At 29.3% G+C, this 11,740-nt stretch overlaps 2 protein-coding genes across 2 annotated transcripts; one reads left to right on the top strand and one right to left on the bottom strand.

Moving 5' to 3' along the window:
• The first annotated feature begins 1,426 nt into the window (after nucleotides 1–1,426).
• LOC122857447 (RING finger protein 10) lies at nucleotides 1,427–5,471 on the top strand. The gene is made up of 6 exons (XM_044159621.1): nucleotides 1,427–2,227; nucleotides 2,333–2,499; nucleotides 2,649–2,863; nucleotides 2,930–3,020; nucleotides 3,098–4,143; nucleotides 4,221–5,471. Exons 1-6 carry the CDS (start codon nucleotides 2,152–2,154, stop codon nucleotides 4,663–4,665), a joined length of 2,040 nt encoding a protein of 679 aa, XP_044015556.1. The 5' UTR covers nucleotides 1,427–2,151; the 3' UTR covers nucleotides 4,666–5,471.
• Nucleotides 5,268–8,232, bottom strand: LOC122857448 (heat shock 70 kDa protein cognate 4). The gene is made up of 3 exons (XM_044159622.1): nucleotides 7,907–8,232; nucleotides 7,465–7,685; nucleotides 5,268–7,208 (listed from the first exon to the last, which is right to left on the bottom strand). The coding sequence occupies exons 2-3, from the start codon at nucleotides 7,670–7,672 to the stop codon at nucleotides 5,464–5,466; spliced, it is 1,953 nt and encodes a 650-aa protein (XP_044015557.1). The 5' UTR covers nucleotides 7,673–7,685; nucleotides 7,907–8,232; the 3' UTR covers nucleotides 5,268–5,463.
• Nucleotides 8,233–11,740: the final 3,508 nt, after the last annotated feature.

The following is an 11,740-nucleotide window of genomic DNA, read 5'->3' as shown; positions in this document are numbered from 1 at the left end:
GTTTGCATGGAAGGCGCATGTGCATGATCATGCGCATGAAAGTGAAAAAAAATAAATACACAAAAGAAAGCACCTATTTTTTTTCACTTCAATGCGCATGATCATGCACATACGTATGTCATGCAAAATTGAGGAGAGAGCAGTGGCGTCGAAATAAATAATTCTTAAAAAATAAGAATTAAAACATGGCTGATCCAGCTCCTTATGTCCTACGCTGTTGCAATCTGACTTTTTGCCGACTGCACATTTAACTGCGCATGCGCGAAAATAAACAGGAAAAAAAATAAACATCTAAAAGAAAGCACCTATTAATTCTTAAAAAATAAGAATTGACATATAGCTGATCCAGCCCCTCATGTCCTACGCCATGGCTGGATCAGCCATGTTTTAATTCTTATTTTTTGAGAATTATTTGTCCAACGTCGCTGTTCTCTTCTCATGTTTGCATAATATGCGCATGTGCATGATCATGCGCATTAAAGTGAAAAAAAATAAATACACAAAAGAAAGCACCTTGTGTCGAACTTGTGAATATGGCCGTTCTAATTTCCAGAAAACTAGTGATATGTCCCCAGTTGGCGTGATTTTCTTAGTAATTTTACGTGTAGCGCATGCTCAGATCACTCAGAATTATGTCGGCCATGTTTACAAGCAAAATGTTGCTTGCCGTGAGTTTGAGCCCTTACCAGAAACAACGAAACTTTCCAGTAATATCTGTGAAAACTGAGTAGTTTCTGGTAATACATGGTCTTGCATGGCAAACTTGCAACTCAAGAGAGGAAAAAAAATGACCAAATTAGGTGCTTTCTTTTGGGTTCCTGTTTATTTTCGCGCTTGCGCAGTTAAATGCGCAGTCGGCAAAAAATCAGATTGCAACAGCGTAGGACATAAAAAGCTGGATCAGCCATGTTATAATTCTTATTTTTTAAGAATTATTCGTTTCAACGCCACTGCTTTTTCCTCAATTTTGCATACGCATGTGCATGATCATGCGCATTAAAGTGAAAAAAAATAAACACCCAAAAGAAAGCACTTAATTTCTACTCGATCCTACCTGACGTAAAGTATATATCTTCAATACAGCAGCCCAATTCACAAGGCAAATTTTTTACAATTTAGGGCTTTTTTTTGCCGGTGATAGCGCTTGTAAAATTTTTTTTATATAGATTTTACATATAAAAGCTCCACAAGCGCCACTGGTGGATGAAAAAAGCCCTAAATGTTAATGCCCTGTGAATTGGACTGCTGAAATGACTGAAATTTTATTTAGGCAAAAACCAAGTGGGGTCAAATATAGAATACTTGAAACAGTTTAGGGTCGATTACATTACATTACATTACGATAATATACCGTGTAAGTTACGTGTGTAAGATACTGTATAAATCACTGTAATCTACATGTAATGTATTAAACTCGAAAATTGACCATTTACCCAACACTGGTGTCAAATAACCATTTTTTATCAAGAAAATTGTCACTGACGATGACAATTATCGCCTTATAAAGTTAATTATCGGACGTTCATGTTTGTATACATACAAATAGTTTATTAAAGACAATTTTTGTTTAAAAAACAATGAATATTGATTTATTTCTTACATATTAATAATTATCTAGTTACAACAAAATAAGTCATTGTAATTTGTAAGCCATCATAATTTTTCATAATTTTGTTTTTGACTCACGTTGTACAAAAGTGACGAAAGCAGACGAACAACACAGTGTCAAATCCGTCGACATAACAACGACGGACTGACGGTATTTTTCCCGACGTAGATCGTCGTAAGCAATCTACAACTGTGCAAAAATATTGTGAAAAAAATAAAATTCAGGTGGTAACAAGTTTGCCACCAATTAAACGGACTAAATCCGTCCTTTTTTTTTGTGTTTAATCAGATTTCTGATTTTCCTATTTTTTTTTTTCTTCTTTGTGCTAAATTTTTTTTTCGGGTTAGTATATATTGAAGTCGACTCAAAGGTCGTTTCAATTTTTTCTGCAATACAAATTCGAACATGGCTTATTAAAAAGATGAAGGGTCATCAGCAATTAATTTTTTCTCCCCGCGGAGCAGAGAATATCTCTATCAGTGAATATTATAATATTTTTTTAAAATTAGGACTGTCACGGGTCCAATTAGTTAATAATAAAAATGGAGAAAAAACCAACAAAATACAATCAGTCAAGCTCGAGCAAGGTCACAGCTACTGAATCAAAAAAAAATCAAGGTAATTTTATATATTTTTTTATTCTATTATTTATTTATTGTAGGTTTTTTTTTAATATTAATAAATAAATTTATAAAAATATTTAATAAATTTTTAAATTTCAAGATGGTGTCAGTGGAAAAAATTTTCCAAAGGGGTCTAAGAGGCGCGAACCACCACCAAGTGCCAAGATTGAAACGTCAAGAAAATCAAATATGCAAAAAACACGAAATTCTGATAAGAGACCAAAACCTAAAGGACAATATTATGCTTGTCCAAAGGAGAATACCAAGGTAAATTATAATTAGGTCAATTAATATATTAATATTAAATTGTCATAATAAACAGACTTAACCTCAAAGATTTTTGATAAATTCAATCTGTTTTGATTAAATTAAACAATGATAAATAATAACGAATGAATAATTTTTCTTATTAACAGATAATTCATGATGAAACTGCCGAGTTTGGCTCGGTTATGGTACCAGGAAGTAAAAAACAGAATTTGAATCATCTGTTAAATTTTCATTATGAACCACGTGAAATACAAGGTGGTTCATCTGGTCGACGTAATTATGATCGATCAAGTAATTACAATCGTTGGGTTCCATCTGTTCAACGACAAAAATACAACAAAGAATTATTTTTACAAGCAAAGTTAGTATCTTATTAAAATTTTAAATAACAAATTTTGTTTTATTAATTAATTTTTAATATTTTTAGCTGTCAATTCGTTGTCACTGCCAATGGTAATTATTCAGTCAATTTATTAGATCCAGATACATTAGTAGATTGGACACTGATTGAACAAATCGTAGGTTTTTTTTTATTTGTTTATTTTGACAATAAAAATTCAAAAATAAAGACTAATTTTTAAAAAATTAATTTTAGAAATTACATACAACAGAAAACTTGAGTTGTCCAATTTGTTTGGGTCCTCCAGTAGCTGGAAAAATGACAAAATGTGGTCATGTATATTGTTGGCCATGTATTCTTCATTATCTTTCATTATCCGATAAAAATTGGCGTAAATGTCCAATTTGTTATGTACCAGTTGATAAATTAGATCTTAAAAGTGTTGTTGAAATAACAGAGTATCCATTAAATATTGGTGATTCAGTTAATCTTCGCTTGATGCGTAGAAAAAGAGGATCATTACTTGCAATGCCTGTGCAAGAAATTGATACACTAGATCCAACAAATTTCATCAATGTTGCTGATCATAATAATCAAATATTTTCAAAGCTACTTATTGCAAATAATGATGATGTCAATGATATAATTCAAAATGAAAAATATGAGCTAAAACGTGAGCTAAATGAAGATCCTCATTCACCAGAAAGTTGTTTTATTGAACAAGCATTAAATGAATTATCAGAACGTGAAGAATTAATATCAAAAACAAGTAAAAATAATTGTCATATTGATAAATCAACAATTCAAAATAATGATATTATTGATGATGATAATAATACTAATGATATGGAAAAATTTTTTTACTTTTATCAATCTGATGATGGACAACATGTTTATTTACATGCAATGAATGTTAAAATGTTAGAGCTACAATTTGGAAGTTTAAAAAATTCACCAACAATTATAACTGGTAAATTACTGGAAAAAGAATCATCTAATTTTACTGAAGATATGAGAAAACGTTTAAGATATCTGAGTCATTTGCCATTAACATGTTCATTTGATGTTGCTGAAATTGAATTAACAACACCATTAATATCAGATGATATAATGAGTTTTTTTACACCACAAATAATGGCAAGAGAAAAAAGACGTAAACGAAGAGATAAAGATGAAAAAAAACGTGAAAAAAAAATTAATAATGAAGAAAATAAAAAAATGGGAAAATTTCCAACACCAAATGTTCATATTGAGTCGCATAAACATTTTCCTCAGTGGCAAACTGATACAACAAGTTCAAGGTATATATCAAATTTTAATTTATTTTTAAATTTATATTACAATTGATTGATCAATATTTAATTTTTATTTTTAATAGCATGGACATTCCATCACCTCCAGAATCATTAACAACTCTTAGTCTTGCTTCAAGTCCAACACGAAGTGCCTTTGGTGATCACGAATCAATTGATGATTATGTAACATATTCATCAAACAATGACCAAGGTGGTCCATCATTTGCCCAGATGCTTCTTAATAAAAATTCAAATCATACCAATTTTTGTTCATGGCCATCAATGAATCGTCATGGTCATTCAAATGCAGATACAACAAATAAACAACACAATAAAAATACAACAATTGATGATAATGAATGTGGTGCTGCACCAAGTTACAGTCAAAGTTTTGGTGATGTTCTTGCACAGGCACTTGAAGCTTCTGTTACTCTTGATGATTCTCAATCTTCAAAAATTAAAACGAAGAAAAAAAAACGTGGTAAACAAACGTTGCTTTTTACAACTGGAATGAGCAGAGCTGATTGAAATAAAACTAATAAAATTAAATCATGTTAATCAATTATATTCTTTAAGGGTTAACTGATTGTTGACAAAATAATTATTTGATTTAAAAATTAATTTCGTTTTTGGGTTCTTTTTTGATAAATTATCTAAACTGCATGTCATTGGATCGTATGTAACAGCAATAAAATTAATACATGTATTTCAAGTACTGGAGTAAATTGAAAGAAATAAATATCAAATTATTTAAATATTGTTGTGTTGAAAGTTTATTGTTTAATATTTTAATTTATTTGTCTGTTGTTAAGTTGTAGTTTATTTTTATTTCTAAATCAATTTAAAAATTTTTATTCTTTTAAAGGTTTTTTTTTTTTATTATATTAGATTCTTTTAAAGGATCACAAAGAAAATTTATTTTCATTCCATTAATTGATTAGTATTGTTGGAATTTTGTACTAAAAAATAATTAATTGCAACGAATAATGAAAATATTTGAAAACAAAAACTTGACTGTAAATTAAAATTTCTACTTCTAACCTTAATTTTAAAATGATACCTGAAAGCCAAAATAATTTATAAATTAAATAATAAAGGATAATAAGGTAATAAATTTAAAAAACAATAAATTCAATTTTGACGCTTGTTATTTATTTATCAAATCGAATGATTTTCGCTAAGACTATAACATCACAGAGCATAAAAATAAGAAAAAAAAATAAAAAAAAATAAGAAAAAAAAATGATGCAACGATGGAATTGTTGATTGTAGAATGAAAAAAAAGTTGATGTTTTTTTTTTTTTTAAAATTTAAAAGAGAAATTATTTAATCGACCTCTTCAATGGTTGGTCCGGCACCTGATGTTGGAGCACCACCTGGAGCAGCACCACCAGCACCTGGCATACCACCTGGCATACCTCCTGGCATACCACCACTACCTTGGTACAACTTGGTGACAATTGGATTGCAAATTGATTCAAGTTCTTTTTGCTTGTGTTCATATTCTTCTTTGTCAGCAAGTTGATTTTGGTCAAGCCATTTGATGATTTCATTGCATTTATCAAGAACAACTTGTTTATCACTTGAGCTGATTTTGTCTTTTAATTTTTCATCTTCAACTGTGCTCTTCATGCTGAAGCAATATGATTCAAGACCATTTTTAGATGAAATAGTATCTTTTTGTTTTTCATCTTCATTTTTGTATTTTTCAGCTTCATTGACCATACGTTCAATATCTTCTTTGCTAAGACGACCTTTGTCATTGGTAATGGTGATTTTATTTTCTTTACCAGTTGATTTATCAATGGCTGATACATTAAGAATACCATTAGCATCAATATCAAATGTAACCTCAATTTGTGGTACACCACGTGGTGCTGGTGGAATTCCAGAAAGTTCAAATTTGCCAAGAAGATTGTTGTCTTTTGTCATGGCACGTTCACCTTCATAAACTTGAATCAATACACCTGGTTGATTTTCAGCATATGTTGTGAATGTTTGAGTTTGTTTTGTTGGAATGGTTGTGTTTCTCTTAATAAGAGCAGTCATAACACCACCAGCTGTTTCAATTCCCAATGACAATGGTGTAACATCAAGAAGAAGAAGATCTTGTACAGCTTCTGATTTATCACCATGAAGAATAGCAGCTTGAACAGCAGCACCATAGGCAACAGCTTCATCAGGATTGATGGATTTGTTGAGTTCTTTACCATTGAAGAAATCTTGAAGAAGTTTTTGAATTTTTGGAATTCTGGTTGATCCACCAACAAGAACAATATCATGAATGATAGCTTTGTCCATTTTAGCATCACGAAGTGATTTTTCAACAGGTTCAAGTGTACCTCTGAAAAGATCAGCACAAAGTTCTTCAAAACGTGCACGTGTAATTGATGTATAGAAATCAATACCCTCATAGAGTGAATCAATTTCAATATTGGCCTGTGTTGATGATGACAAAGTTCTCTTTGCACGTTCACATGCTGTTCTCAATCTTCTGAGTGCTCTCTTGTTGGCAGTAAGTTCTTTTTTGTATTTACGTTTAAATTCTTGAACAAAATGATTGACCATTCTGTTGTCAAAATCTTCACCACCCAAATGAGTATCACCAGCAGTTGATTTAACTTCAAAGATACCATCTTCAATTGTTAAGATTGAAACATCAAAGGTACCACCACCCAAATCGAAAATCAGAACGTTACGTTCACCGACTGCTTTTTTGTCAAGGCCATAAGCAATTGCAGCTGCGGTGGGTTCATTGATGATACGGAGTACATTCAATCCGGAGATTGTACCAGCATCCTTGGTTGCTTGACGTTGGGAGTCATTGAAATAAGCTGGAACTGTGATAACAGCATTGCTTACTGTTTGTCCAAGGTATGCTTCGGCAGTTTCCTTCATTTTAACAAGGACCATTGAACTGACTTCTTCTGGGAAGAAGTTCTTGTTCTCGCCCTTGTAGTTGACTTGGATTTTTGGTTTACCACCATCACTGATAACTTCAAATGGCCAATGCTTCATATCAGCTTGGACAGTTGCATCATCAAAACGACGACCAATCAAACGTTTGGCATCTTTAATTAAAACAAACAAAAACAAATTAGTTTTTCAAATGTTTAAATATTGCCAATAAAAAAGGAGCATTTAAATAATCGTTAATTTAATTTAAATAAATAAAATAATAAATTCATCATGAGAATTTTAAATTGAATAGAAAATTTGTTTTCCACGAGTCATGAAATTACATGACCTCATCACTGATAACCAAAAATGGCGTGCATTTAAATAGACGCTGAGTAATAATGGAGGAAAAAAAAAATGTCGGCTTACCGAAAATGGTGTTGTTTGGATTCATGGCGACCTGGTTTTTGGCAGCATCACCGATGAGACGTTCAGTGTCGGTGAATGCAACATAACTTGGTGTAGTTCTGTTTCCTTGATCATTGGCGATGATTTCAACTTTTCCATGTTGGAAAACTCCAACACATGAATAGGTTGTGCCTAAATCAATTCCAATTGCTGGTGCTTTTGTTGCCATTGTAATTAATTTCCTAAATTAACAAATTTAACAAAATAAAAAATTAATTAATATTAAATTTCCACAAACTTAAATTCTCAAAAAAAAAAACGGGTCAAAATTAAAAAAAAAAAATAATTGAAATACGATTTAAAAAAAAAAAAAAAAGAATCAAATATTAATTGACAAAAAAAAAAAAATATTTAATTGAAAATTTAATTAAATTTCGGATGCACAATTTATTGTAAAACTCACCTTGTCTAAGTATGATTGAATTAAAAAAAGTTAATTTAACACGAGGTTAATATTTGGTTAAAATTTAAGACTTGTACTTCGCTTCGCAACGTATCTGACAATGACCAAATTTCGGCTGCGCCTCGTATTTATGACCTTCGAGAAAGACGCTTCTGGAATCTTCCGGAAACTTGATTCTCCTTTAACCTGTCCAAGCCAATCAGCGTATTTCTTCTATCTCATTTCCGCTAATTTCCGCTAGATCCACCAATAGCAAGCAGCTGTCTCAACTGTGATTGGCTATGTCTCTCCATTAGCAACCAAACTTATTCCCACCACTCGAGTCAATTCAGTGTCTAGCTTCATAAATTTTAACCATAAACCCCCGGAAAATCCGCCAAAATCAATGAACCAAACAACCAAGCTTGCCTTCTTTACCATGATTATTATTATTTTTTTTTTTTCTATACGACCACGTTTTTTTTTTTTTTATTGAAAAAAAAAAAAAAAGAAAATATCTTGATTTGGAAAAAAACCTTGTGGAGTAATTCTAACTGCTGCATACAATGCGTCATGATGCAGTAAAAAATTATTAGATTTATTTTTATGATACATAAATGATAATTTTGTCAAAAAATTATTAATTCATTTTTTTTTTTTTTTTCTTTCTTTTCTAGAATAGTCGACGTGTTCTCAACCTATCATAGTCTATTAACCGGTGTTTCCGAATATATTTTTTTTATTTTTTCTAAGAAATTTCTAGCATTATTTTATGAGTCTATCATGGCGTCACTAAATATATTATTAATTTATAATTAATCATCGAAAAAAAAAAAAAAAAAATTTGCATTGAAATATTTCATGTAATCATTGAATTTATTAATTTTTTTTTTTTTACATAAATATTCTTGCCAAGAAAATTGTTTGTTGGATATCGATTTTTTTTTTTTTTTTTTTTTACTCAACACGTGGCCTCATTTCAACATTTAATGATTTGTATGTCCATCCTAAATTGTTATTATTATTTTATTTTTTATGCTGAAAATGGTATAGCAGAAAATGGAATTAATTATACAGCCTTCAATTTATTTTTTAAAAATTATTTTTTTTAGTCAGTTTAGACATTTTTGGAGCATTCTGAAGGTAGCCTCAGCAATTTTCAGAAAATGGAAGAATGAAAAAAAAATATTTATAAATAATTCAGGGACAAGAAATTATTTATTGCTGTAAATTAATTTTAGTTTATTTTTATTATTTATTGTATAATATCATCATCATGTTTACTCAAAATTTAATTTGAATGAAAGAAATGTGTAAAATTGGATGTATAAAAAATAATAAAAGTGAAAAGATATTTCCAGAAAATTCGCTGGGCAACTCGTGTACACAAGGAAAATTTTTTTTCAACAACAAATTCTAGGAAAAGTATCAAGTTGGCATCAGTTGGCATTAGGATAAATGAGAATGCAGAAATTGTCAAAGTCAATAATTGTTGAATTATAAAAATTAAAAATTAAACAAAAAGAAATATTCATAAACAATTTTCTGATCAACAAATAATTAATTACTGGTTTAAATTTTTGTACAGTTCAATTGCCCTGATCCAGTCAATTTGGATAATAAATTAATAAACAATTAAATTAGATAATTGATCAGAAAAATTAATTATTATTATCATAAATATAAAAAATATTTTTACTGGCAAAAACACACGTTACGAAGGCCATCTTGCGTTGGTTATGTCAAATCAAATTTGAGATAATCTGTATTATCGACATATTAATAAAATGGATGATTATTCAAATATTTTTATTGCAAACGGTGTTGCACAATTGTATTGACCTTGAAGGAAAAAACATTTTTAAATGTTTCTTTTTTATTAAAATTCAAGGGGGGTGTTCATTAGTTAAGTTTTTCATCTAAGTTATTGACCCAAGTCCGTGTATTAACATAAACAACTTAATTTTTCCTTAAGTTCATTTTGAAAGTAAATAACGAACAAGAAAAGTTGGATTAACATTTTTTATTACATATTTAAAAAAACGAAATCGTTATTGGCACTCATACGGGGAAATTTACGGGAAAAAAATCAAAGTTCAACATTTTGGACAAATGTTAATTTAACGTACAAAGATATTGATTTAAAAATTTATCATTTAATTTTTACTGAGGATAATTTTTTTTTCTATTTCACATTTGTTTCTTGAGCTTGTACGAATATCAATATAAAATACTCATTCTAAAATAATTTTGAAGAAATCTTGGAAACAAACGGGTTTTCTATATTGGAAATATCTTGGTGAAAAACTTTTTTTAATGTGATACTTCTTTCGTCTCGATCTTCTTGTCAAATAGGTCTTACATAAACTGAACGTTTCAATCTGACGCTCAAACTAAAATTAATTAATACTCATATACGATTGTCAGTGTAAATATTATTAACGGAATATATTATATGAGTATTTAAATATTATCTGCTAATTAACAAATATTTCGTGATCAAAGTGATCATCGAGTCATTTATGACCTCTGGTATATCAATGTCAATTCGAACGAATATTAAAAAAGAATTGATAATAAAAAATAAAAACATCATTCAAAAAACTGAATTATCAATTGAAGAAAAAAAATCGAGCTCGACAATCAGTTGTATATAAGACAATATTATTTGCTTAAAATTCTATTATACATATAGTTTATAGTGATAATATTTATAATCAATTACAACAATATATAACGCGTCCTTCAAAAGATAATAAATCAATGTTTACACAATTTAAGTTGCATATCTATGAATCAAAACAACTTAATAGATATTAAACACAATTTTTATTGACTCAATAGAGATTCAACATAAAAAAAAAAATAATAATAATGTTATATAATGATATGATTAAAAGCCAAAAAAATGGTTAAAGTTAAATTTTTTTTTCAAGCAAAAAAGAAATGCAAAGACAAAAAAAATCTTCATTTTTATAAGATGATCCATCGGGGACTCGAACCTGCAACTTTCTAAATTACCCAACTACCAATTTGACAAGCTGCAAACAAAAATAATTTAATGTTTTATTTATTGTATATACGAAGTCAAGTTTACGCATACAAGAAGTGTATTTTTCAAGTATAATTAATATTTATTCATCGAACCTTTTTTTATAAAGAATAACACCCAACTAGAAATGCTTCCAACACGGCATTGAGACCCCATCCGGTTTTCATTGGGTATAGACAAAACTTGGGCAACTGCATTGGGCTTCAACCAAGTTTTCGTTGGATGGCATTTAAAAAAAAAAATGCAAAAATATCTCTAGAAATTGTGCAGGGTATGCGGTTTGGGAGTATTTTTTTAATTATTATTATTAATAATATTTATATCAATACTAATACCAATAATATTAAATATAAATAATTATTATTTTTTATTAATTTGTTTATCTGTAGATAATGTGGATATTATTATTATTATTATTATCTCATACTCGCACACACACTTTAATGACATTTAATACTGATAGTATCAAACTAGTTACTGATAGTAAAAAACTACATGAAAAAAATAAGTAATAATAACATTTGGAAGAATAGTTAAGACTTAACAGTCTGTAAAGTATACTTAATCTTTGGTATACCAATCTTTACCCTGATTCGGTAACCAATGAAGGCCATGCGTTATCATATACACTTATGAGTTGGGTCACCATTGGATAGAGTTATTCGTATACCTAATCTCAATTAGAGAGCACCCCAATTTGGTCTCAATAAGACCCCTTCAAAAAATTCTAGTCGGACATATAAATATTTATTTATATTTATAAGTTTAGATTTAGAAATATACCAATTACTTTTCTCGGTGTC

This window comes from Aphidius gifuensis, linkage group LG5 (genome assembly GCF_014905175.1).
Source record: "Aphidius gifuensis isolate YNYX2018 linkage group LG5, ASM1490517v1, whole genome shotgun sequence".
Taxonomy (NCBI): domain Eukaryota; kingdom Metazoa; phylum Arthropoda; class Insecta; order Hymenoptera; family Braconidae; genus Aphidius; species Aphidius gifuensis.
Note: the sequence above shows the minus strand (reverse complement) of the source record. Positions and strands in the feature narration are given on the sequence as shown.

What these genes read in the sequence shown, in the direction of transcription:
- LOC122857447 (XM_044159621.1), top strand. Translation starts at nt 2,152, where the DNA reads ATGGAGAAAAAACCAACAAAATACAATCAGTCAAGCTCGAGCAAGGTC. An exon ending in GTCCAAAGGAGAATACCAAG is followed by an intron (nt 2,500 to 2,648) that starts GTAAATTATAAT and finishes TCTTATTAACAG; the next exon opens with ATAATTCATGATGAAACTGC. An exon ending in GGACACTGATTGAACAAATC is followed by an intron (nt 3,021 to 3,097) that starts GTAGGTTTTTTT and finishes AATTAATTTTAG; the next exon opens with AAATTACATACAACAGAAAA.
- LOC122857448 (XM_044159622.1), bottom strand. Translation starts at nt 7,672, where the DNA reads ATGGCAACAAAAGCACCAGCAATTGGAATTGATTTAGGCACAACCTAT. An exon ending in TCCAAACAACACCATTTTCG is followed by an intron (nt 7,209 to 7,464) that starts GTAAGCCGACAT and finishes TTTTAATTAAAG; the next exon opens with ATGCCAAACGTTTGATTGGT.